The sequence below is a fragment of the Dermacentor variabilis genome, chromosome 4, assembly GCF_050947875.1.
Source record: "Dermacentor variabilis isolate Ectoservices chromosome 4, ASM5094787v1, whole genome shotgun sequence".
In the NCBI taxonomy this organism is placed as follows: Eukaryota; Metazoa; Arthropoda; class Arachnida; order Ixodida; family Ixodidae; genus Dermacentor; species Dermacentor variabilis.
Genome location: NC_134571.1, coordinates 139784267 through 139808052, shown reverse-complemented (window position 1 = coordinate 139808052; position 23786 = coordinate 139784267). Strand labels below are relative to the sequence as shown.

General features: G+C 46.1%; 1 protein-coding gene and 18 non-coding genes across 19 annotated transcripts in view; all 19 read left to right on the top strand.

The window, feature by feature from the left end:
- Positions 1-18: 18 nt before the first annotated feature.
- LOC142580908 (5S ribosomal RNA) lies at positions 19-137 on the top strand. The gene has a single exon (XR_012828046.1). It is a non-coding gene; the product is annotated as a 5S ribosomal RNA (ribosomal RNA).
- Positions 138-705: 568 nt separating this feature from the next.
- On the top strand, positions 706-824 carry LOC142580233 (5S ribosomal RNA). The gene has a single exon (XR_012827663.1). It is a non-coding gene; the product is annotated as a 5S ribosomal RNA (ribosomal RNA).
- A 565-nt stretch (positions 825-1389) lies between these two features.
- Positions 1390-1508, top strand: LOC142580896 (5S ribosomal RNA). The gene has a single exon (XR_012828035.1). It is a non-coding gene; the product is annotated as a 5S ribosomal RNA (ribosomal RNA).
- A 566-nt stretch (positions 1509-2074) lies between these two features.
- On the top strand, positions 2075-2193 carry LOC142580885 (5S ribosomal RNA). Its single transcript, XR_012828024.1, has one exon. It is a non-coding gene; the product is annotated as a 5S ribosomal RNA (ribosomal RNA).
- Positions 2194-2761: 568 nt separating this feature from the next.
- Positions 2762-2880, top strand: LOC142580232 (5S ribosomal RNA). Its single transcript, XR_012827662.1, has one exon. It is a non-coding gene; the product is annotated as a 5S ribosomal RNA (ribosomal RNA).
- Positions 2881-3446: 566 nt separating this feature from the next.
- Positions 3447-3565, top strand: LOC142580872 (5S ribosomal RNA). Its single transcript, XR_012828012.1, has one exon. It is a non-coding gene; the product is annotated as a 5S ribosomal RNA (ribosomal RNA).
- Positions 3566-4136: 571 nt separating this feature from the next.
- LOC142580230 (5S ribosomal RNA) lies at positions 4137-4255 on the top strand. Its single transcript, XR_012827661.1, has one exon. It is a non-coding gene; the product is annotated as a 5S ribosomal RNA (ribosomal RNA).
- A 566-nt stretch (positions 4256-4821) lies between these two features.
- LOC142580861 (5S ribosomal RNA) lies at positions 4822-4940 on the top strand. The gene has a single exon (XR_012828001.1). It is a non-coding gene; the product is annotated as a 5S ribosomal RNA (ribosomal RNA).
- A 567-nt stretch (positions 4941-5507) lies between these two features.
- Positions 5508-5626, top strand: LOC142580848 (5S ribosomal RNA). The gene has a single exon (XR_012827989.1). It is a non-coding gene; the product is annotated as a 5S ribosomal RNA (ribosomal RNA).
- Positions 5627-6194: 568 nt separating this feature from the next.
- LOC142580228 (5S ribosomal RNA) lies at positions 6195-6313 on the top strand. The gene has a single exon (XR_012827659.1). It is a non-coding gene; the product is annotated as a 5S ribosomal RNA (ribosomal RNA).
- A 566-nt stretch (positions 6314-6879) lies between these two features.
- On the top strand, positions 6880-6998 carry LOC142580837 (5S ribosomal RNA). The gene has a single exon (XR_012827978.1). It is a non-coding gene; the product is annotated as a 5S ribosomal RNA (ribosomal RNA).
- Positions 6999-7564: 566 nt separating this feature from the next.
- On the top strand, positions 7565-7683 carry LOC142580826 (5S ribosomal RNA). Its single transcript, XR_012827967.1, has one exon. It is a non-coding gene; the product is annotated as a 5S ribosomal RNA (ribosomal RNA).
- Positions 7684-8249: 566 nt separating this feature from the next.
- On the top strand, positions 8250-8368 carry LOC142580815 (5S ribosomal RNA). The gene has a single exon (XR_012827956.1). It is a non-coding gene; the product is annotated as a 5S ribosomal RNA (ribosomal RNA).
- Positions 8369-8936: 568 nt separating this feature from the next.
- Positions 8937-9055, top strand: LOC142580227 (5S ribosomal RNA). The gene has a single exon (XR_012827658.1). It is a non-coding gene; the product is annotated as a 5S ribosomal RNA (ribosomal RNA).
- A 566-nt stretch (positions 9056-9621) lies between these two features.
- LOC142580804 (5S ribosomal RNA) lies at positions 9622-9740 on the top strand. The gene has a single exon (XR_012827945.1). It is a non-coding gene; the product is annotated as a 5S ribosomal RNA (ribosomal RNA).
- Positions 9741-10307: 567 nt separating this feature from the next.
- Positions 10308-10426, top strand: LOC142580793 (5S ribosomal RNA). Its single transcript, XR_012827934.1, has one exon. It is a non-coding gene; the product is annotated as a 5S ribosomal RNA (ribosomal RNA).
- Positions 10427-10994: 568 nt separating this feature from the next.
- LOC142580226 (5S ribosomal RNA) lies at positions 10995-11113 on the top strand. The gene has a single exon (XR_012827657.1). It is a non-coding gene; the product is annotated as a 5S ribosomal RNA (ribosomal RNA).
- Positions 11114-11679: 566 nt separating this feature from the next.
- LOC142580782 (5S ribosomal RNA) lies at positions 11680-11798 on the top strand. The gene has a single exon (XR_012827923.1). It is a non-coding gene; the product is annotated as a 5S ribosomal RNA (ribosomal RNA).
- Positions 11799-19264: 7466 nt separating this feature from the next.
- Tsen2 (tRNA splicing endonuclease subunit 2) overlaps positions 19265-23786 on the top strand; it is a 47417-nt gene continuing 42895 nt past the window's right edge. Inside the window, exon 1 of the mRNA XM_075690475.1 lies at positions 19265-19637. Coding sequence (XP_075546590.1) covers positions 19443-19637 — 195 coding nt within the window. The 5' untranslated portion in view covers positions 19265-19442. The remainder of the gene's footprint in view (positions 19638-23786) is intronic.

The following is a 23786-nucleotide window of genomic DNA, read 5'->3' as shown; positions in this document are numbered from 1 at the left end:
CGGAAACCTTCGTTTCTCGCCATCGGCCATACCATGCTGAATACGCCGGTTCTCGTCCGATCCCCGAAGCTAAGCAGCATTGGGCTCGGTCAGTACTTGGGAGGGAGACCACCTGGGAACACCGAGTGCTGATGGCACCTTTCTTTTTAATTTTTTTTTTGCCTGCACTTCTTTTTTGTTGTTATTATTATTATTATTATTATTATTATTTTAGTTGGCATGTTTTGAATGTAGGCGTAAAGCTGTGGTGAGTGGACGCGCTGGCGAAATATAAACACTCATCATCCGCAGCCTCTCGTGCGTCAACATCGATCTGAACTTCGCGGGCACAAATTCAAAACGACATGAAGGACGTGGCATGATATTACGCGGAGTAATATGGCGACAAGAAGTGTCACTAATCGCGAAAATTGTTCGCATAAACTGCTAACTGCATCGCTATTACACGCATGCAGGTTGATAACATCACATAGACGGCAGCACATTCCAAGCCACATGTGCAAGCCGCAGAAAAGCACACACAACGTGTTACGTCCACTCTCCTCTGCACAACTCGCACACGCAATTTTCTCTTTTCTAGCGCAGATCAACAAATTGAAACCACGTAATGAGACGTTTCCGTAACCCGTAAAGACTATTCATTGTAGCTGTAGAGAGCCGATGCTCCCTTTTAGATACAGGCAGCATCGGAAACCTTCGTTTCTCGCCATCGGCCATACCATGCTGAATACGCCGGTTCTCGTCCGATCCCCGAAGCTAAGCAGCATTGGGCTCGGTCAGTACTTTGGAGGGAGACCACCTGGGAACACCGAGTGCTGATGGCACCTTTCTTTTTAATTTTTTTTTTGCCTGCACTTCTTTTTTGTTGTTATTATTATTATTATTATTATTATTTTAGTTGGCATGTTTTGAATGTAGGCGTAAAGCTGTGGTGAGTGGACGCGCTGGCGAAATATAAACACTCATCATCCGCAGCCTCTCGTGCGTCAACATCGATCTGAACTTCGCGGGCACAAATTCAAAACGACATGAAGGACGTGGCATGATATTACGCGGAGTAATATGGCGACAAGAAGTGTCACTAATCGCGAAAATTGTTCGCATAAACTGCTAACTGCATCGCTATTACACGCATGCAGGTTGATAACATCACATAGACGGCAGCACATTCCAAGCCACATGTGCAAGCCGCAGAAAAGCACACACAACGTGTTACGTCCACTCTCCTCTGCACAACTCGCACACGCAATTTTCTCTTTTCTAGCGCAGATCAACAAATTGAAACCACGTAATGAGACGTTTCCGTAACCCGTAAAGACTATTCATTGTAGCTGTAGAGAGCCGATGCTCCCTTTTAGATACAGGCAGCATCGGAAACCTTCGTTTCTCGCCATCGGCCATACCATGCTGAATACGCCGGTTCTCGTCCGATCCCCGAAGCTAAGCAGCATTGGGCTCGGTCAGTACTTGGGAGGGAGACCACCTGGGAACACCGAGTGCTGATGGCACCTTTCTTTTTAATTTTTTTTTTTGCCTGCACTTCTTTTTTGTTGTTATTATTATTATTATTATTATTATTTTAGTTGGCATGTTTTGAATGTAGGCGTAAAGCTGTGGTGAGTGGACGCGCTGGCGAAATATAAACACTCATCATCCGCAGCCTCTCGTGCGTCAACATCGATCTGAACTTCGCGGGCACAAATTCAAAACGACATGAAGGACGTGGCATGATATTACGCGGAGTAATATGGCGACAAGAAGTGTCACTAATCGCGAAAATTGTTCGCATAAACTGCTAACTGCATCGCTATTACACGCATGCAGGTTGATAACATCACATAGACGGCAGCACATTCCAAGCCACATGTGCAAGCCGCAGAAAAGCACACACAACGTGTTACGTCCACTCTCCTCTGCACAACTCGCACACGCAATTTTCTCTTTTCTAGCGCAGATCAACAAATTGAAACCACGTAATGAGACGTTTCCGTAACCCGTAAAGACTATTCATTGTAGCTGTAGAGAGCCGATGCTCCCTTTTAGATACAGGCAGCATCGGAAACCTTCGTTTCTCGCCATCGGCCATACCATGCTGAATACGCCGGTTCTCGTCCGATCCCCGAAGCTAAGCAGCATTGGGCTCGGTCAGTACTTGGGAGGGAGACCACCTGGGAACACCGAGTGCTGATGGCACCTTTCTTTTTAATTTTTTTTTTGCCTGCACTTCTTTTTTGTTGTTATTATTATTATTATTATTATTATTATTTTAGTTGGCATGTTTTGAATGTAGGCGTAAAGCTGTGGTGAGTGGACGCGCTGGCGAAATATAAACACTCATCATCCGCAGCCTCTCGTGCGTCAACATCGATCTGAACTTCGCGGGCACAAATTCAAAACGACATGAAGGACGTGGCATGATATTACGCGGAGTAATATGGCGACAAGAAGTGTCACTAATCGCGAAAATTGTTCGCATAAACTGCTAACTGCATCGCTATTACACGCATGCAGGTTGATAACATCACATAGACGGCAGCACATTCCAAGCCACATGTGCAAGCCGCAGAAAAGCACACACAACGTGTTACGTCCACTCTCCTCTGCACAACTCGCACACGCAATTTTCTCTTTTCTAGCGCAGATCAACAAATTGAAACCACGTAATGAGACGTTTCCGTAACCCGTAAAGACTATTCATTGTAGCTGTAGAGAGCCGATGCTCCCTTTTAGATACAGGCAGCATCGGAAACCTTCGTTTCTCGCCATCGGCCATACCATGCTGAATACGCCGGTTCTCGTCCGATCCCCGAAGCTAAGCAGCATTGGGCTCGGTCAGTACTTTGGAGGGAGACCACCTGGGAACACCGAGTGCTGATGGCACCTTTCTTTTTAATTTTTTTTTTTGCCTGCACTTCTTTTTTGTTGTTATTATTATTATTATTATTATTATTTTAGTTGGCATGTTTTGAATGTAGGCGTAAAGCTGTGGTGAGTGGACGCGCTGGCGAAATATAAACACTCATCATCCGCAGCCTCTCGTGCGTCAACATCGATCTGAACTTCGCGGGCACAAATTCAAAACGACATGAAGGACGTGGCATGATATTACGCGGAGTAATATGGCGACAAGAAGTGTCACTAATCGCGAAAATTGTTCGCATAAACTGCTAACTGCATCGCTATTACACGCATGCAGGTTGATAACATCACATAGACGGCAGCACATTCCAAGCCACATGTGCAAGCCGCAGAAAAGCACACACAACGTGTTACGTCCACTCTCCTCTGCACAACTCGCACACGCAATTTTCTCTTTTCTAGCGCAGATCAACAAATTGAAACCACGTAATGAGACGTTTCCGTAACCCGTAAAGACTATTCATTGTAGCTGTAGAGAGCCGATGCTCCCTTTTAGATACAGGCAGCATCGGAAACCTTCGTTTCTCGCCATCGGCCATACCATGCTGAATACGCCGGTTCTCGTCCGATCCCCGAAGCTAAGCAGCATTGGGCTCGGTCAGTACTTGGGAGGGAGACCACCTGGGAACACCGAGTGCTGATGGCACCTTTCTTTTTAATTTTTTTTTTGCCTGCACTTCTTTTTTGTTGTTATTATTATTATTATTATTATTATTATTATTTTAGTTGGCATGTTTTGAATGTAGGCGTAAAGCTGTGGTGAGTGGACGCGCTGGCGAAATATAAACACTCATCATCCGCAGCCTCTCGTGCGTCAACATCGATCTGAACTTCGCGGGCACAAATTCAAAACGACATGAAGGACGTGGCATGATATTACGCGGAGTAATATGGCGACAAGAAGTGTCACTAATCGCGAAAATTGTTCGCATAAACTGCTAACTGCATCGCTATTACACGCATGCAGGTTGATAACATCACATAGACGGCAGCACATTCCAAGCCACATGTGCAAGCCGCAGAAAAGCACACACAACGTGTTACGTCCACTCTCCTCTGCACAACTCGCACACGCAATTTTCTCTTTTCTAGCGCAGATCAACAAATTGAAACCACGTAATGAGACGTTTCCGTAACCCGTAAAGACTATTCATTGTAGCTGTAGAGAGCCGATGCTCCCTTTTAGATACAGGCAGCATCGGAAACCTTCGTTTCTCGCCATCGGCCATACCATGCTGAATACGCCGGTTCTCGTCCGATCCCCGAAGCTAAGCAGCATTGGGCTCGGTCAGTACTTTGGAGGGAGACCACCTGGGAACACCGAGTGCTGATGGCACCTTTCTTTTTAATTTTTTTTTTTGCCTGCACTTCTTTTTTGTTGTTATTATTATTATTATTATTATTATTTTAGTTGGCATGTTTTGAATGTAGGCGTAAAGCTGTGGTGAGTGGACGCGCTGGCGAAATATAAACACTCATCATCCGCAGCCTCTCGTGCGTCAACATCGATCTGAACTTCGCGGGCACAAATTCAAAACGACATGAAGGACGTGGCATGATATTACGCGGAGTAATATGGCGACAAGAAGTGTCACTAATCGCGAAAATTGTTCGCATAAACTGCTAACTGCATCGCTATTACACGCATGCAGGTTGATAACATCACATAGACGGCAGCACATTCCAAGCCACATGTGCAAGCCGCAGAAAAGCACACACAACGTGTTACGTCCACTCTCCTCTGCACAACTCGCACACGCAATTTTCTCTTTTCTAGCGCAGATCAACAAATTGAAACCACGTAATGAGACGTTTCCGTAACCCGTAAAGACTATTCATTGTAGCTGTAGAGAGCCGATGCTCCCTTTTAGATACAGGCAGCATCGGAAACCTTCGTTTCTCGCCATCGGCCATACCATGCTGAATACGCCGGTTCTCGTCCGATCCCCGAAGCTAAGCAGCATTGGGCTCGGTCAGTACTTGGGAGGGAGACCACCTGGGAACACCGAGTGCTGATGGCACCTTTCTTTTTAATTTTTTTTTTTTGCCTGCACTTCTTTTTTGTTGTTATTATTATTATTATTATTATTATTTTAGTTGGCATGTTTTGAATGTAGGCGTAAAGCTGTGGTGAGTGGACGCGCTGGCGAAATATAAACACTCATCATCCGCAGCCTCTCGTGCGTCAACATCGATCTGAACTTCGCGGGCACAAATTCAAAACGACATGAAGGACGTGGCATGATATTACGCGGAGTAATATGGCGACAAGAAGTGTCACTAATCGCGAAAATTGTTCGCATAAACTGCTAACTGCATCGCTATTACACGCATGCAGGTTGATAACATCACATAGACGGCAGCACATTCCAAGCCACATGTGCAAGCCGCAGAAAAGCACACACAACGTGTTACGTCCACTCTCCTCTGCACAACTCGCACACGCAATTTTCTCTTTTCTAGCGCAGATCAACAAATTGAAACCACGTAATGAGACGTTTCCGTAACCCGTAAAGACTATTCATTGTAGCTGTAGAGAGCCGATGCTCCCTTTTAGATACAGGCAGCATCGGAAACCTTCGTTTCTCGCCATCGGCCATACCATGCTGAATACGCCGGTTCTCGTCCGATCCCCGAAGCTAAGCAGCATTGGGCTCGGTCAGTACTTGGGAGGGAGACCACCTGGGAACACCGAGTGCTGATGGCACCTTTCTTTTTAATTTTTTTTTTGCCTGCACTTCTTTTTTGTTGTTATTATTATTATTATTATTATTATTATTTTAGTTGGCATGTTTTGAATGTAGGCGTAAAGCTGTGGTGAGTGGACGCGCTGGCGAAATATAAACACTCATCATCCGCAGCCTCTCGTGCGTCAACATCGATCTGAACTTCGCGGGCACAAATTCAAAACGACATGAAGGACGTGGCATGATATTACGCGGAGTAATATGGCGACAAGAAGTGTCACTAATCGCGAAAATTGTTCGCATAAACTGCTAACTGCATCGCTATTACACGCATGCAGGTTGATAACATCACATAGACGGCAGCACATTCCAAGCCACATGTGCAAGCCGCAGAAAAGCACACACAACGTGTTACGTCCACTCTCCTCTGCACAACTCGCACACGCAATTTTCTCTTTTCTAGCGCAGATCAACAAATTGAAACCACGTAATGAGACGTTTCCGTAACCCGTAAAGACTATTCATTGTAGCTGTAGAGAGCCGATGCTCCCTTTTAGATACAGGCAGCATCGGAAACCTTCGTTTCTCGCCATCGGCCATACCATGCTGAATACGCCGGTTCTCGTCCGATCCCCGAAGCTAAGCAGCATTGGGCTCGGTCAGTACTTTGGAGGGAGACCACCTGGGAACACCGAGTGCTGATGGCACCTTTCTTTTTAATTTTTTTTTTTGCCTGCACTTCTTTTTTGTTGTTATTATTATTATTATTATTATTATTTTAGTTGGCATGTTTTGAATGTAGGCGTAAAGCTGTGGTGAGTGGACGCGCTGGCGAAATATAAACACTCATCATCCGCAGCCTCTCGTGCGTCAACATCGATCTGAACTTCGCGGGCACAAATTCAAAACGACATGAAGGACGTGGCATGATATTACGCGGAGTAATATGGCGACAAGAAGTGTCACTAATCGCGAAAATTGTTCGCATAAACTGCTAACTGCATCGCTATTACACGCATGCAGGTTGATAACATCACATAGACGGCAGCACATTCCAAGCCACATGTGCAAGCCGCAGAAAAGCACACACAACGTGTTACGTCCACTCTCCTCTGCACAACTCGCACACGCAATTTTCTCTTTTCTAGCGCAGATCAACAAATTGAAACCACGTAATGAGACGTTTCCGTAACCCGTAAAGACTATTCATTGTAGCTGTAGAGAGCCGATGCTCCCTTTTAGATACAGGCAGCATCGGAAACCTTCGTTTCTCGCCATCGGCCATACCATGCTGAATACGCCGGTTCTCGTCCGATCCCCGAAGCTAAGCAGCATTGGGCTCGGTCAGTACTTGGGAGGGAGACCACCTGGGAACACCGAGTGCTGATGGCACCTTTCTTTTTAATTTTTTTTTTTGCCTGCACTTCTTTTTTGTTGTTATTATTATTATTATTATTATTATTTTAGTTGGCATGTTTTGAATGTAGGCGTAAAGCTGTGGTGAGTGGACGCGCTGGCGAAATATAAACACTCATCATCCGCAGCCTCTCGTGCGTCAACATCGATCTGAACTTCGCGGGCACAAATTCAAAACGACATGAAGGACGTGGCATGATATTACGCGGAGTAATATGGCGACAAGAAGTGTCACTAATCGCGAAAATTGTTCGCATAAACTGCTAACTGCATCGCTATTACACGCATGCAGGTTGATAACATCACATAGACGGCAGCACATTCCAAGCCACATGTGCAAGCCGCAGAAAAGCACACACAACGTGTTACGTCCACTCTCCTCTGCACAACTCGCACACGCAATTTTCTCTTTTCTAGCGCAGATCAACAAATTGAAACCACGTAATGAGACGTTTCCGTAACCCGTAAAGACTATTCATTGTAGCTGTAGAGAGCCGATGCTCCCTTTTAGATACAGGCAGCATCGGAAACCTTCGTTTCTCGCCATCGGCCATACCATGCTGAATACGCCGGTTCTCGTCCGATCCCCGAAGCTAAGCAGCATTGGGCTCGGTCAGTACTTGGGAGGGAGACCACCTGGGAACACCGAGTGCTGATGGCACCTTTCTTTTTAATTTTTTTTTTTGCCTGCACTTCTTTTTTGTTGTTATTATTATTATTATTATTATTATTTTAGTTGGCATGTTTTGAATGTAGGCGTAAAGCTGTGGTGAGTGGACGCGCTGGCGAAATATAAACACTCATCATCCGCAGCCTCTCGTGCGTCAACATCGATCTGAACTTCGCGGGCACAAATTCAAAACGACATGAAGGACGTGGCATGATATTACGCGGAGTAATATGGCGACAAGAAGTGTCACTAATCGCGAAAATTGTTCGCATAAACTGCTAACTGCATCGCTATTACACGCATGCAGGTTGATAACATCACATAGACGGCAGCACATTCCAAGCCACATGTGCAAGCCGCAGAAAAGCACACACAACGTGTTACGTCCACTCTCCTCTGCACAACTCGCACACGCAATTTTCTCTTTTCTAGCGCAGATCAACAAATTGAAACCACGTAATGAGACGTTTCCGTAACCCGTAAAGACTATTCATTGTAGCTGTAGAGAGCCGATGCTCCCTTTTAGATACAGGCAGCATCGGAAACCTTCGTTTCTCGCCATCGGCCATACCATGCTGAATACGCCGGTTCTCGTCCGATCCCCGAAGCTAAGCAGCATTGGGCTCGGTCAGTACTTGGGAGGGAGACCACCTGGGAACACCGAGTGCTGATGGCACCTTTCTTTTTAATTTTTTTTTTGCCTGCACTTCTTTTTTGTTGTTATTATTATTATTATTATTATTATTATTTTAGTTGGCATGTTTTGAATGTAGGCGTAAAGCTGTGGTGAGTGGACGCGCTGGCGAAATATAAACACTCATCATCCGCAGCCTCTCGTGCGTCAACATCGATCTGAACTTCGCGGGCACAAATTCAAAACGACATGAAGGACGTGGCATGATATTACGCGGAGTAATATGGCGACAAGAAGTGTCACTAATCGCGAAAATTGTTCGCATAAACTGCTAACTGCATCGCTATTACACGCATGCAGGTTGATAACATCACATAGACGGCAGCACATTCCAAGCCACATGTGCAAGCCGCAGAAAAGCACACACAACGTGTTACGTCCACTCTCCTCTGCACAACTCGCACACGCAATTTTCTCTTTTCTAGCGCAGATCAACAAATTGAAACCACGTAATGAGACGTTTCCGTAACCCGTAAAGACTATTCATTGTAGCTGTAGAGAGCCGATGCTCCCTTTTAGATACAGGCAGCATCGGAAACCTTCGTTTCTCGCCATCGGCCATACCATGCTGAATACGCCGGTTCTCGTCCGATCCCCGAAGCTAAGCAGCATTGGGCTCGGTCAGTACTTTGGAGGGAGACCACCTGGGAACACCGAGTGCTGATGGCACCTTTCTTTTTAATTTTTTTTTTTGCCTGCACTTCTTTTTTGTTGTTATTATTATTATTATTATTATTATTTTAGTTGGCATGTTTTGAATGTAGGCGTAAAGCTGTGGTGAGTGGACGCGCTGGCGAAATATAAACACTCATCATCCGCAGCCTCTCGTGCGTCAACATCGATCTGAACTTCGCGGGCACAAATTCAAAACGACATGAAGGACGTGGCATGATATTACGCGGAGTAATATGGCGACAAGAAGTGTCACTAATCGCGAAAATTGTTCGCATAAACTGCTAACTGCATCGCTATTACACGCATGCAGGTTGATAACATCACATAGACGGCAGCACATTCCAAGCCACATGTGCAAGCCGCAGAAAAGCACACACAACGTGTTACGTCCACTCTCCTCTGCACAACTCGCACACGCAATTTTCTCTTTTCTAGCGCAGATCAACAAATTGAAACCACGTAATGAGACGTTTCCGTAACCCGTAAAGACTATTCATTGTAGCTGTAGAGAGCCGATGCTCCCTTTTAGATACAGGCAGCATCGGAAACCTTCGTTTCTCGCCATCGGCCATACCATGCTGAATACGCCGGTTCTCGTCCGATCCCCGAAGCTAAGCAGCATTGGGCTCGGTCAGTACTTGGGAGGGAGACCACCTGGGAACACCGAGTGCTGATGGCACCTTTCTTTTTAATTTTTTTTTTTTGCCTGCACTTCTTTTTTGTTGTTATTATTATTATTATTATTATTATTTTAGTTGGCATGTTTTGAATGTAGGCGTAAAGCTGTGGTGAGTGGACGCGCTGGCGAAATATAAACACTCATCATCCGCAGCCTCTCGTGCGTCAACATCGATCTGAACTTCGCGGGCACAAATTCAAAACGACATGAAGGACGTGGCATGATATTACGCGGAGTAATATGGCGACAAGAAGTGTCACTAATCGCGAAAATTGTTCGCATAAACTGCTAACTGCATCGCTATTACACGCATGCAGGTTGATAACATCACATAGACGGCAGCACATTCCAAGCCACATGTGCAAGCCGCAGAAAAGCACACACAACGTGTTACGTCCACTCTCCTCTGCACAACTCGCACACGCAATTTTCTCTTTTCTAGCGCAGATCAACAAATTGAAACCACGTAATGAGACGTTTCCGTAACCCGTAAAGACTATTCATTGTAGCTGTAGAGAGCCGATGCTCCCTTTTAGATACAGGCAGCATCGGAAACCTTCGTTTCTCGCCATCGGCCATACCATGCTGAATACGCCGGTTCTCGTCCGATCCCCGAAGCTAAGCAGCATTGGGCTCGGTCAGTACTTGGGAGGGAGACCACCTGGGAACACCGAGTGCTGATGGCACCTTTCTTTTTAATTTTTTTTTTGCCTGCACTTCTTTTTTGTTGTTATTATTATTATTATTATTATTATTATTTTAGTTGGCATGTTTTGAATGTAGGCGTAAAGCTGTGGTGAGTGGACGCGCTGGCGAAATATAAACACTCATCATCCGCAGCCTCTCGTGCGTCAACATCGATCTGAACTTCGCGGGCACAAATTCAAAACGACATGAAGGACGTGGCATGATATTACGCGGAGTAATATGGCGACAAGAAGTGTCACTAATCGCGAAAATTGTTCGCATAAACTGCTAACTGCATCGCTATTACACGCATGCAGGTTGATAACATCACATAGACGGCAGCACATTCCAAGCCACATGTGCAAGCCGCAGAAAAGCACACACAACGTGTTACGTCCACTCTCCTCTGCACAACTCGCACACGCAATTTTCTCTTTTCTAGCGCAGATCAACAAATTGAAACCACGTAATGAGACGTTTCCGTAACCCGTAAAGACTATTCATTGTAGCTGTAGAGAGCCGATGCTCCCTTTTAGATACAGGCAGCATCGGAAACCTTCGTTTCTCGCCATCGGCCATACCATGCTGAATACGCCGGTTCTCGTCCGATCCCCGAAGCTAAGCAGCATTGGGCTCGGTCAGTACTTTGGAGGGAGACCACCTGGGAACACCGAGTGCTGATGGCACCTTTCTTTTTAATTTTTTTTTTTGCCTGCACTTCTTTTTTGTTGTTATTATTATTATTATTATTATTATTTTAGTTGGCATGTTTTGAATGTAGGCGTAAAGCTGTGGTGAGTGGACGCGCTGGCGAAATATAAACACTCATCATCCGCAGCCTCTCGTGCGTCAACATCGATCTGAACTTCGCGGGCACAAATTCAAAACGACATGAAGGACGTGGCATGATATTACGCGGAGTAATATGGCGACAAGAAGTGTCACTAATCGCGAAAATTGTTCGCATAAACTGCTAACTGCATCGCTATTACACGCATGCAGGTTGATAACATCACATAGACGGCAGCACATTCCAAGCCACATGTGCAAGCCGCAGAAAAGCACACACAACGTGTTACGTCCACTCTCCTCTGCACAACTCGCACACGCAATTTTCTCTTTTCTAGCGCAGATCAACAAATTGAAACCACGTAATGAGACGTTTCCGTAACCCGTAAAGACTATTCATTGTAGCTGTAGAGAGCCGATGCTCCCTTTTAGATACAGGCAGCATCGGAAACCTTCGTTTCTCGCCATCGGCCATACCATGCTGAATACGCCGGTTCTCGTCCGATCCCCGAAGCTAAGCAGCATTGGGCTCGGTCAGTACTTGGGAGGGAGACCACCTGGGAACACCGAGTGCTGATGGCACCTTTCTTTTTAATTTTTTTTTTTGCCTGCACTTCTTTTTTGTTGTTATTATTATTATTATTATTATTATTTTAGTTGGCATGTTTTGAATGTAGGCGTAAAGCTGTGGTGAGTGGACGCGCTGGCGAAATATAAACACTCATCATCCGCAGCCTCTCGTGCGTCAACATCGATCTGAACTTCGCGGGCACAAATTCAAAACGACATGAAGGACGTGGCATGATATTACGCGGAGTAATATGGCGACAAGAAGTGTCACTAATCGCGAAAATTGTTCGCATAAACTGCTAACTGCATCGCTATTACACGCATGCAGGTTGATAACATCACATAGACGGCAGCACATTCCAAGCCACATGTGCAAGCCGCAGAAAAGCACACACAACGTGTTACGTCCACTCTCCTCTGCACAACTCGCACACGCAATTTTCTCTTTTCTAGCGCAGATCAACAAATTGAAACCACGTAATGAGACGTTTCCGTAACCCGTAAAGACTATTCATTGTAGCTGTAGAGAGCCGATGCTCCCTTTTAGATACAGGCAGCATCTGCATCGCTATTACATGCATATGTCGTGTATGTAGGCGCACTCATGACCGCGTGCTTGCGTGAGATTCGGGAAACAAGATGTTAGGACCAGGAAGAATTGACACTATGGCGTGCGGCCTATGCCGATCAGCAAAATCCGCCAAGGGCGGACAAATTGGCGGATCTCTTAGGCATGTAGGGCCCTCCGGGGCGTACTTATCGGTGATAAGGTAGCCTTGCTGCCTGCGGGATTATCTTACTGAGCTATGCCGAATGCTCGGTTATGGCAGTCGGAAGTTCAAATCCCTCCATCCCCGAGGTGTCTTTTTCTTTTTTTTTTTACATTCTTAAGTGCACTACAGTGGCGTAGCAACAGGGGGGGCCGTGGGCCCCGGGTGCAAGGGGCCAGTGGGGGGTGGGGGGTGTCATATATGCCTGAAGACACCCTTTCCGCTGGCTACACCTGGGGGGGGGGGGTGACAGAAGACCTATGGGCCCCGGGTGCCAGACGACCTAGCTACGCCACTGGCACTACATCTGCAGGCTTGGAGTCATGCCTGACACCGGCGAAAGTTGCCGAGAGCGAGTGGGGTCAAACTAATCCAGGTACTACCAAATTAGCAAACTACCAAATTGAACAGTTCTGATAGCACCCACGCAACAATGGTTGCTTGTATACGGTCAAATGCTCATATTCTGCGGCCTAAAGTTCATGGCACGGTGCGAAAACGCGCGCGCGGAGAAAGCGAAACAGCGCGCGGACAAGCATCCAGACGCGTCGGTCGCTGGGAATCTACGCGATCGCTGCATTGACGCTTCGTTCTATTACGCTCCATTTAGTTATACAAACACTATAAGAACATATTTCACATAGCTTGCTCTCAGCGTTTACATACCTTTCACGCAAGAAGCCAGTTCGGGAGACTCCATCGCGGCGACCGCGCACAGTGGCGTTCACTGTATGTATTCGGTAAAGAGATAGCGTCTCTAAACGATTGTGTGCTTTCAGTTTGCCCAAGATTATTATTTAGACAGTAAAAAACTTCTCTCGTTTCGAAAGTACTTACAGAAATGTCCGGGAGAGCTCGCGCGTGGTGTTTTCAGTGAGCGCTGAAAGCAAAATCTATGAGGAGCGCGCCGCGTGATCCCTCATACTACGCCAGCGAGGCGCTTCCGCTAGATGGCGACTCCGTAACTCCTCGCCGCCAATAAACAATCGGTTCCCGCACGAGACGTTCGTTTGGGGTTTCACTGCAGCCGTTTGTGCGCAGGCGCGAGTAAGAGTGGGCGCGAGAGCGAAAATTTGGGGCCTTTTGCTCCTTGAATATACTCTGCACTACGGAGGATGTTTCTTAGCGCGTGTTGTAGGCGTTTCTCCACTCGTTTGTCCCTAGGCGTGCCGGCACTGCGGAGTGGGGTCGGGTTTGTTTACTCTCGGACGCTGGCTGCCGGCGTGGTAAAATAGGTAAAGCAGCGGGCGCTGACGCCCGATTTGGCGACCGCTGTGTCAGACCGACTGTCTCGCTCCTGCGGCGCTCGTGCTAAGTCAGTCGTGGTGGATCATAGCTTGCGACCGTAGTAGAGCCCGGGCCTCGTATATTGAAAACCTAGAAGGCAGAGCGCCTTAGCAAGTCTGTCCGACGTATCTTCAGAGGCGAAGTTAATTCTGACTGATGTTGTAGAAGTCGCGGGGCGCGGTAGCACTGAACTTAGCGTTACAAGTTGGCGGCTGGACGTAACTATATTTATTCAATCGTGTTTTTTACTAACTGTAACAACGTGCCATTATTTCGCATTATTGGCGGCGCCTCCAGGACTCCAAAGCTAGAACCCGGACTGGTCCGTGGGTTGGGGCTCGTGCGCATGCCCCAACCCACAGACCGTCCTGATCCAGCTTTAATCTCCCCGCTACCCCTTGGGTACCCCGGAGATCCTGCGCCGCCTGCTTTGTTATAACCTAACGTGCTCTCCTAAGGCCTCCGTTTTCCAGTTACATGTGCCCTCCTGGAGCAGTGCTTGTAGAAAAATCCTGTCTATCGTCGCGACTTACACAACACGGGCCAGAAACTTGCCCCTTCGAACTCAGCGCTCACCAAACGGGGCGTCCGTGCCCACTGCCTCACCGCGCGGGCAGCCAGCGGTGGAGCGCAGTCGACCGCCCTCAGCAATGCCGGCATGTCTAGGGGACAAACGCATACAACACGCGCTAAGAAACCTCCTCCGTAGTGCGCAGAGTCATATATTCGAGGAGGTAAAGCCCCCACATTTTTTCTCTCGCGCCTGCGCACAAACTGCTGGCGATCCCTCAAATGAACGTCTCTATGTTTCCGCGCGCTCCATTTGAAGAACGCCGATATGTTCTAGAAGGCGCTTTATATACCCTGTAAACGCAACTCCTCCTTTGGCCGTAAATTATATGCTACTGCACATCAGTAATTTCCTTTGTGACGTGCGCTGGCCAGGTTATGAACGTCATCAGATGATCGAAAAAAATGTATTTTAAAAGTAATTAGTGCATCTCGTAATATTTATCGGTTCTTGAACGTAGTTTTGGCATTTTAAGCTCTGAAGCACAGTTAAACTCTGGGGTTTCACGTGCTAAAACTACGATTTGATTATGAGCCACGCTGTGGTGAGGGGCTCCAGATTGATTTTGACCACCGAGGGAATCTTTAACGTTACTAAACGAATTGAATTTCTCAAGCTAAAAATACGTAGAAAAATCGTAAAGTACGACTTACACACAACCTACAGACATGATAGCGACTCATTGTAATTTGAATATACGAGAAAACGTAATTCTGGTAAGCGAAAACTCAAACGCACTCCTTTTCCAGCATTTCTACAAACCATAGACCGGCCACTGCGTCCGCCATTTGCGCGCGAATATCTCGGAGGCCGAGAAGCGGCGCGCCCGTTTCCTTGAAACACTTCCAGTTGGCGCTCGCCTTCGCCGCATCGCGGCCCGCGTTTCTACCAGAAACCCAGACCGCGTTTCTACCGGAAAGCCCGCCTTCGTGCATGGCGTTCGCGGCGAGCGTTTCCCGGTAAACATTACGGGTACATACAGTGCAGTTGCCGGACAGCGTGAGAAGCAGTCAGGGACCTTCGATTGCTATCGCAATAATAATAATATTTGGGGTTTTACGTGCCAAAACCACTTTCTGAATATGAGGACGCCGTAGTGGAGGACTCCGGAAATTTTGACCACCTGGGGTTCTTTAACGTGCACCTAAATCTAAGCACACGGGTGTTTTCGCATTTCGCCCCCATCGAAATGCGGCCGCCGTGGCCGGGATTCGATCCCGCGACCTCGTGCTCAGCAGCCCAACACCACAGCCACTGAGCAACCACGGCGGGTAAATTGCTATCGCGTTCCACTCTTAAAAGCGGAGCTTACGCGTCCTCCAAAATTTTTTTTTCCAAATCTTAGACACAGACAGCTTCGCTGTAAAGAAATGAATAGAATAGTGCAAACCTTGGCTGCTCGGCGCATTTCGCGTGTTTTGTTGATTGTGTCGTAGCTTCTACTCTTGTGACGAGCTGCAGCGTGCTGTGGGGCGTGCCGCAGCGTCTGCTGCTGTCGCCACTTTTGTGCGTGCTTCTTGAATTGACATGGGTCCTCGCAAGGTTCGAGATATGATTTGGTTTTAACTGCGCTGTGCTCAAAGTTTGCATCTCCCATCAACTTAGTGTGGGCCAGTGTCGAACCTTTTCGACGTGTTCGAGCGTAGCAAAAGATTTGCCTTTTTTTTTTCATTATCGCAACGATCGGTGTCGTGACAGCACCAATAGTACTATGTTGTGACGATGGAATGGTGGGCGTGGCCAATTTTTTTTTTTGTTACAGAGAGGGTTCCAAAAGAAACACATGCGATCCAAAACAATACGAGTTGTCCAACACCCGACGTCTATGACGTGTTTCGGCTCCCAAAATCGCTCCCGCTGCATTCAACCAGAAAAACCATAGCCTTTAAGACGAGCGTTTGAAATACAGAGGGCGTCGCTCCACGTGGCGCGCATATGGACACCAGCGAACGCGTCACATCACATTACTAACCTGCCCTCGCAACCATCGAAGCTTCGAACTTGTACCTCACATTCTTCTGCCAGTTACGTACAGGAACTGTTCTGACCAAAGCCGAAGATGGTTATAACCTCCGGGCGCCATTATTGAAATAGCGCTGCGCCATGTCGTCTGCTGCCTACAACTTGCACGATGCCTGCACAATAGAGTTTCCTACAATGAAGCTCTAGAGCTTGCACTCCTAAAGTAGCGAATGCAATACCATGATGTCGCGCAGAACTTGCCTTGCACAAAGTGAAATTGAAGACCGTGGAACAGGCGGCGCGCGGTTGAAAGGGGGAGTCATTGCAAAATCGAAGTCAAGGTCAAAAGTGCTGCACCTCATCTACTCGCGCAGAAAGTGCAGGCAAGTAAACGTACATCGCTAGTGCAGGCACTGCACTTAAAATTTCTGAACTGGCATTTCCCTCTGCTGCGCTCGCACGGTATTGCAACGGAACTAGTCCAGAAGGTACAACCAAATTAATCGAAGAGACCTTCTACTGGCCCTTTTCGCGGCGATCCCGTGGGCGCTGCCACGTTTGACCACGTGGTGACGCGTCCATTCCTTGCCTCAACTGCCTCCGCGTTGCACCCGCGTTTACAATGGTTGTATATGACACCGGTGCGGCTTAGCAAACCTCTGTTTCGGGAGATATCGTAGACGGGTGACTGGGGTGGACGACACGAAGCTTTGGCCACAGCTTCACAGAACACGCAAACGCGCTTAGGAAGCTGGTCAAGCTATGTCCAAACGGCGCGAGCAGCGTATATGGTGCTTGTTTTAAAAGCGAGGCTAACTATGGATTCCAAGCTATCCAAACTTTCCGCTCATGAATTGAATCAGGATTAGTGTGTTTTGCTCTTCGTTCTTTATTTGGCAAATATTTTGAAAGAGCGGCTTGTCAAATTTCTGACTCAGTAAATTTCCCTGGTCCGGTCCACTATCTGATTATTTCTGCCTAATCCGGGTGTGATCAGTTCCGATTGATTTGTTCTTGCTGCGCGCAAGGCTTGAAACGTCGCCGATTTGTACATTGTAATACCTTGTACCAAATATGTATCATCGCTAGTAAGTTGCTTACCCTCATGGACCGTCACGAAACATTCAGCTGCGACCATTCGTGCGACCATCCGTCATTTATTATGCGCATTTGGTGCGCATAAATTCAAGTGTGCGTCCATTCACTCGTTGACACGTTGGCGATAGAGCAGGCATGAGATTCCGTGCCAGTAGGGGTAGGTGTGTTTAGATAATGTGCGCGAAACGTACTTCGGCGCTACTCCCTTTGTCATTGTTTAACGAGCGGTACTCACTCTTCCCGACGTTCCGGGCTGAAGCACTCGTTTTGAAGCGATACAACGCTGGCGGATGAGGAAATTTCTGTATCCTCGAAGAAAGCCGTACATCTCGAAGTGCCGGTAACACGTACGGACAGTTGCAGCAACGGTCCGCGAACTTTACAACACAGATTCATCGCATTCCGTAAAACGTCAGTCACTATATTTTACAGCCCAACTACTGCACGCGTCTTCAATCCACATGATTCAATCGAGCATGATTGGAGCACAATGCGTTAGCGAAAACTCAGTAGCATTTCCGATCGCTGATCGCACAGACGCAAGGTGGAAGCGGCAATGGTTTCGTGTTTCGTATTCGTGCGCTGTCACTGTCGCTGAGGCCACAGAACACCACAAGACATTCATTTGAGGGATCGCCAGTTATTTGTGCGCAGGCGCGAGTAATAAAGGGCGCGAGAACGTGGGGGCTTTTAGAGTTACTGTATATGCTGCCGTAGGTAGCATATACCTGCGGTAGCACATACAGTAACTCTAGGGGCTTTTGCTCTTCGAATATATGACCTAGGTACTACGGAGGAGGATTCCTTTACCGCGTGTTGTAGGCGTTTGTCCCTAGGCGTGGGTCGAGTTTGTTTACGCTCGGACGCTGGCTGCCGGCGCGGTAAAGTAGGTGAAGCAGCAGGCTAAGTCAGCCGTGGCGGATCGTAGCTTTCTCGCGCCTTACGGCGATGTACCTTGTAAATAACATTACAGATGTTTCTGCGGGAGCAGTAGCGACTGTAGTAGAGCCTGGGCCGCATATATTGAAAATCTAGAAGGTAGAGCAGAGTGCCTTAGCAACCGCGGTTGAACGCAAGTGGCTGAAATGCCGCCGGTAACGATATGACTGACCCAGCACCAGCGCGGCAGGCGCGATAAAGTCTGTCCGACGTACCTTCAGAGGCAAAGTTCTGACTGGTGTTGCAGAATTCGCGGGGCGCGATGGTGCTGAACTTAGGGCCACGATGTTGGCAGCTGGACGAAATTATATTCATTCAATCGTGTTTTCTACTAATTCTAACGTGTAATTATTTCGCATTATTGGCGGGGCCTCCGGGACACCAAACGACGCCTCCAGGATGCCGCTGACGCCTGCGCTTGCCAGGGTGTATAAGATCGGCTGTCCGCTATAGCGGACAGGCAACATTTTATGCGAACACCCCCTGGCACGCTTCGGCCTCCGCGGCCTCAACTCACGGGCCGCCCTGCTTCCATGCGGATCGCCGACGAAAGTGCCCATCTTGTTCCTCTAAAATAAACTGCTCCGTAAAAAGCATAGAGTTTGGCAAAAAGGGTCGCACCGTAGAGTTGGGCACTAGCCGTCACTAGATTGTACCGTCACTAGCAGACGAACTTGACGCGGAGAGCTGACGCCATAATGTTAGAGAAGAAAAAACAAATAAAAAGGAAGAAAATAATTTAATATTTCAACTAAATATTTTATCAAAATTTGGTTTGTATTTTTGCGTACATTTTGCTGCTGAAATTGAACCGACTGAACTTTAGGCGGCGCCACTGCAGAATGCGCTTCTCAGTGAAGACATGGAATGGTGCAATGGTGATAGCTAATGATGGCGCCAGTTCACATCAAATCAAGTAGCAGACGGATGTGAATGCTCCTATAAGTCCTCCTTTGGCGTTAATTTGTTGTGCTGGTGCAACCGATCGTATAACATTCTTGGGAGCTGTTCAGACTGAAGCAAGGCTTCATGGCTGCGACGGTGCTGTTTGAAATCAAGAAGAAGAGTCGAAGCCCTTCGACGAAGAAGTCTCCGTTTCCACTGGTGTTTCACCTGGGAACTGACAAGTCGAACATTGTCACATGGCAGATTTACCGCGGCGTGCTCAAGCCCGATGGCGTCGTAGTTACGTCGCAGGAAGACATGAAAAACTTATACCACATGGTACGTGAGTCGGCCTCGGCTCACTTGCAGCCGGTGACAATTTTCGTACGCAGGACGTACGCATCTCATCGAGGGCTGTCGTAAATGAGTAGGGTACCGCTGGGTGTTTATGACTTGGTGTATTTAGAGAGCGTACTCGTTCTGTGATAGTATGCACTGGCCCTCTGCCGATTTTCTTTTTCTTTAAAATGCAGTGTTGTCCCTGTGTTTCAGATACGTGTCTACCTGTGTTACTGTAAAAACGACCAAGAACAAACAAACCAAACTAAAAGCATCGCGCACTTTTCAAAACAAGCCATGTAGCAGTCGCTGATTTCGAAGTATGCAAGTTGCTTGCCCGATAATGGCCACGCAAATCAAGAAACAAACGTGACATTGCGTTGATTTGTAGTGTACATGTCCAAGAAAGAGCTATCACCAATGTTTAAACAACAAAATGCATAGTCACGTATAGATACCTGTAGGTACAGAAAAGAAGGCAGTACCTTTGCTGTGCCTTGTGGCAATGCCAGCCGTACTTGCAGCATACTTTGTCGCTGACGTCAGAAAACTTCATTCATGAGCCATCGAAGGAAAAGGAGCACCCTGGTGTGTAGTATATTAAACCACTGTATCCAGTGAAGATCGAAGCATGTGTGGCAACCGTAAAGTTAAATCACGAACATAATCACATTGCTTTAGCCCTTCTCTGTGGATAATGTTAGTACAGGAAACTATTAATTGAGCTCAAAGGACTGCACCATAGAGGCTTGTGCGAGAGCAATTTGGTTAGACACGGTAAGCAGGCCATGTTTTTGTACAGTCAGTTTGTCGCAGATCTCATTCGCCGTGCCTGTATCATGCATGATTGGTAGTGCTGCTAGTACAGGTTATGGTTTTGGGGCTCGTGCTATCATATCGTTGCTTTACCACACATCACAGGAAGTTGGCACTTTCATTTGCTGTTTTTGTTACATAACAAGTATTTGCTTGCCTGACACAGAGGCACTTCTAAGTAGTATATCATGAGCTTTGCTCATGCAGCATCCAATTCTGCATTGGATAATTGGTGTGCTGTCAGAGCCAGTCAAAATGGTGCCACTTATAATGAACGCTACATTATAAATGAAAACAGCGCAGCCATCAGAATCTGTATGCAGATGTAGAAGCATCTAGCTGCTGTGCAGCAGGCACTCTATACGCTGCCGAAAATGAAGTTTTGCCACTGTGTGGCAATTCACAGAATAGATGTGCATTGTCTAGACAGTGTGCAAAGCTTAGACGATGTGCCAGAAAGGATGTTCCTTTATTGTCCTTTTTTTTTCTCTTTAATATGAGAGTAAGGAGAGTAGTTGTCGTCACCATTCGCCTGTGATGGATACCCTTTCACACTTGGTTAACCGTTTAACCCCCAGTCCTGGGCTGTATTCATCATGGGAGGTTGTACCAATATCTACAATGACTAGTCACACTCGTTCAGCCCGGTGTTAGGCTGATGCCATTGCCAAAGATGAGTTACGGTCGGCATTGAGAAAAAGCTGCCCTCGGGAACAGCTTTACTTTTATTTATTTATTTATTTATTTATTTATTTATTTATGCATTTATTTATTTTTGTTCTAACAGGAAACCAATTAAGTAACACATTTCTTGAATCATAATGACACGAAATTATGCCTAGATAAAAAAGAATTAATAATGTTGATATGCTTTACCAGAATTAACTTGTGGGTTGAAGGGTTAGTATAGAGGAAAAACAATTATAAATTCGTTAACTTAATAAAATGAACGTGTAACAACGCTTAGAGTAAAGGCCTTTCGGAAGTTGTTGAAACAAAGTCTGCATGTGTCTTGGGTATGCAAGTTTCAGATGCACGATGAGCCACAATTGCACGATGTGGTAGAGTCAACATTCATCACAAATGCCAGAATCTTCTAAAAACTGTTGAAGTGCTTTCGTTGCTTTGTGATGCAGGACTTCCTTGAGTGGCTAGCTCTGTCAAAAGCCTACAGCACAGTAGTTTGGTGCACACGAGGCCTTTTATCATAACTTGCAAAAAAGTTAAGCAAGGGAGATGTTTACAGAGACACCACTGTAGACTGAATTGCTCTAGACCAAAGAAGAAAAAAAAAGCAATGTGTAAAAGTAGCATGCCTTCGTTTTCGTTTTCTTTTTTTTTTTTTTTTTTCATTTTCAGTGCTGACTGTGAACACTGATGCAGGGATACCAAAGACAAATAGTCAATCTATCTAATTTGTTAGGGTGCCCTTTTAGAAACATTGCAATGTTTGTTTTTAGCCAAAAGATTACATTGTTGCTGTGGCTGTAACTGCTGCACAATTTTGTCTGCAATTAAGATGATGAACACCATTATTTGCATAAGATATTGTTTTGGGTCATGTCAGTAATCTCAGAGGCCATGTTCTGCTTAGCACTACAAGCCTAATGGGCCAGCCATGGACTGGCTCTGGCCAGGTAAAGCGATTTTTGGTGGGGCACAGCCTGGCCCTAATGTCCTTGGGCCTAGGCCAGGCTCAAGCTTGAAGCCGCGGGTCCGGGCTTGTTCACTCATGAGCCTGTTAGGTTGGATCTTCAGACACATGTGGGTGCTGTATATAAATCCAAGGTGTTCTCTGCAAAGCTCAAGTGACAAGTTAGAAAAACTTCCTCTTGATTACCTTAGCCAACAATAAAAAAAGTTGCAATTCTTTTTTGTTTAGTTTTATTTATTTTTAGTTTGCAAGAGGTCTTCTAATTATTTTTGCTGCTACAAAAACAAGCTTTTTTCTCACGGAAGAAAATATTGTACTACAAAACGCTCTTAATACGGTTACCACTTTTTTGCAATTGCACTGTTGGACCACTCTTGATACTATTATTTTATTGCAACTGCATCATTTTAACTCGTTTTTATTTATTGCACCACATTGATGATTGCTTTAAAGTCACTGCAGTGCATATGAATGGCTGCTATCTTAACAGCATTCGCAGTGTTCTTCGTGCACCTTAAATTTATTCATAACAATTGCTTTGTTGTAACAGTGGCGGGAATTCTGCTAGAATTGTGCCGATCTGCTTTGCATTAAAGCTGCTCCAGGACGGAGGCCACGGTAAAAAGGAGTTGTGATCAACCCCAGGTGGCGGTTGCTACCACCTTATGCAAAAAGGGCTGTCGCGTCTCCTGCCATTCATAAAGCTAGACGAGCTATACCCTTACAAAAATGTACTTTGAGTTTCACTTAATTGTGTATGGTTCACTTTGACCATAGAAATTAGATTCAGTGTCAATTTATAATGAGTGTGTTTGGTAGAGGCTTAATTGACCAAAATTAAGGAATTATCAATTGACTCATACTCGATACAAATTTAATTGACTTTAGTTAAGAGAGCATCAATTGAACTACTCTCAATGAACATAATTGACCAGTTATAGGACACTCTCAAAATGTGAAATGAAAAGGCATTAGTTTCGCTAGTTGATAATTGAAGGCCATATTCATTTTAATGAGGTATATATGAACAAGATTGTGTGCAGTTAAGTTGGATTACTATAAGCATAGAAGCATGCTGTGCTTATTTATTAATTGTATAGAACACAGATCCCTCCACTGGCACTATGTAGGTTGAAACACCAGGGGTACATAAGTCTGTTCTGTTGAAAGTTCTCGAGTGTAGATAGCGAGAGCAGTGTTTATGGTGTATCTGTTCTGTGGAGGGTTGGTGTGCATGTATGTAAAAGTGCTATTGTGACTCGGGGCAGACTCGTAATGCGCATCTTTAAAAAAAAAAAGAACATGCTGAGATTTTTTTCTAAGGTTTTAGCAACATTAGGAAAATTGCTCCAATTAATGTCAAACATACAGGATATCAACATTTTTCCCTAAATAGAGCAAGTGTCACTTTTTTTAGAGTGAGTCTTAGCCTGCAAGCTTCTTTTGACTAGTGCAACAGGCGTTTAATTGAGATACAGAAAGGGATTTTCGATTATAACACACTGGCCAGTCTCTTTACAAAACTCAGTAAGAAAATCAATGATATTTCAGTTTACACACAACAGTCTTTGTAAGGTATCTTTGTAAGGGTAAATAGTCACTGAGCTTATCTAATTGGAAACCCCCTGTTCATGTTTCCCATCTGCTATTGGAAAACTCTGTTCCATATTCACGGGTTC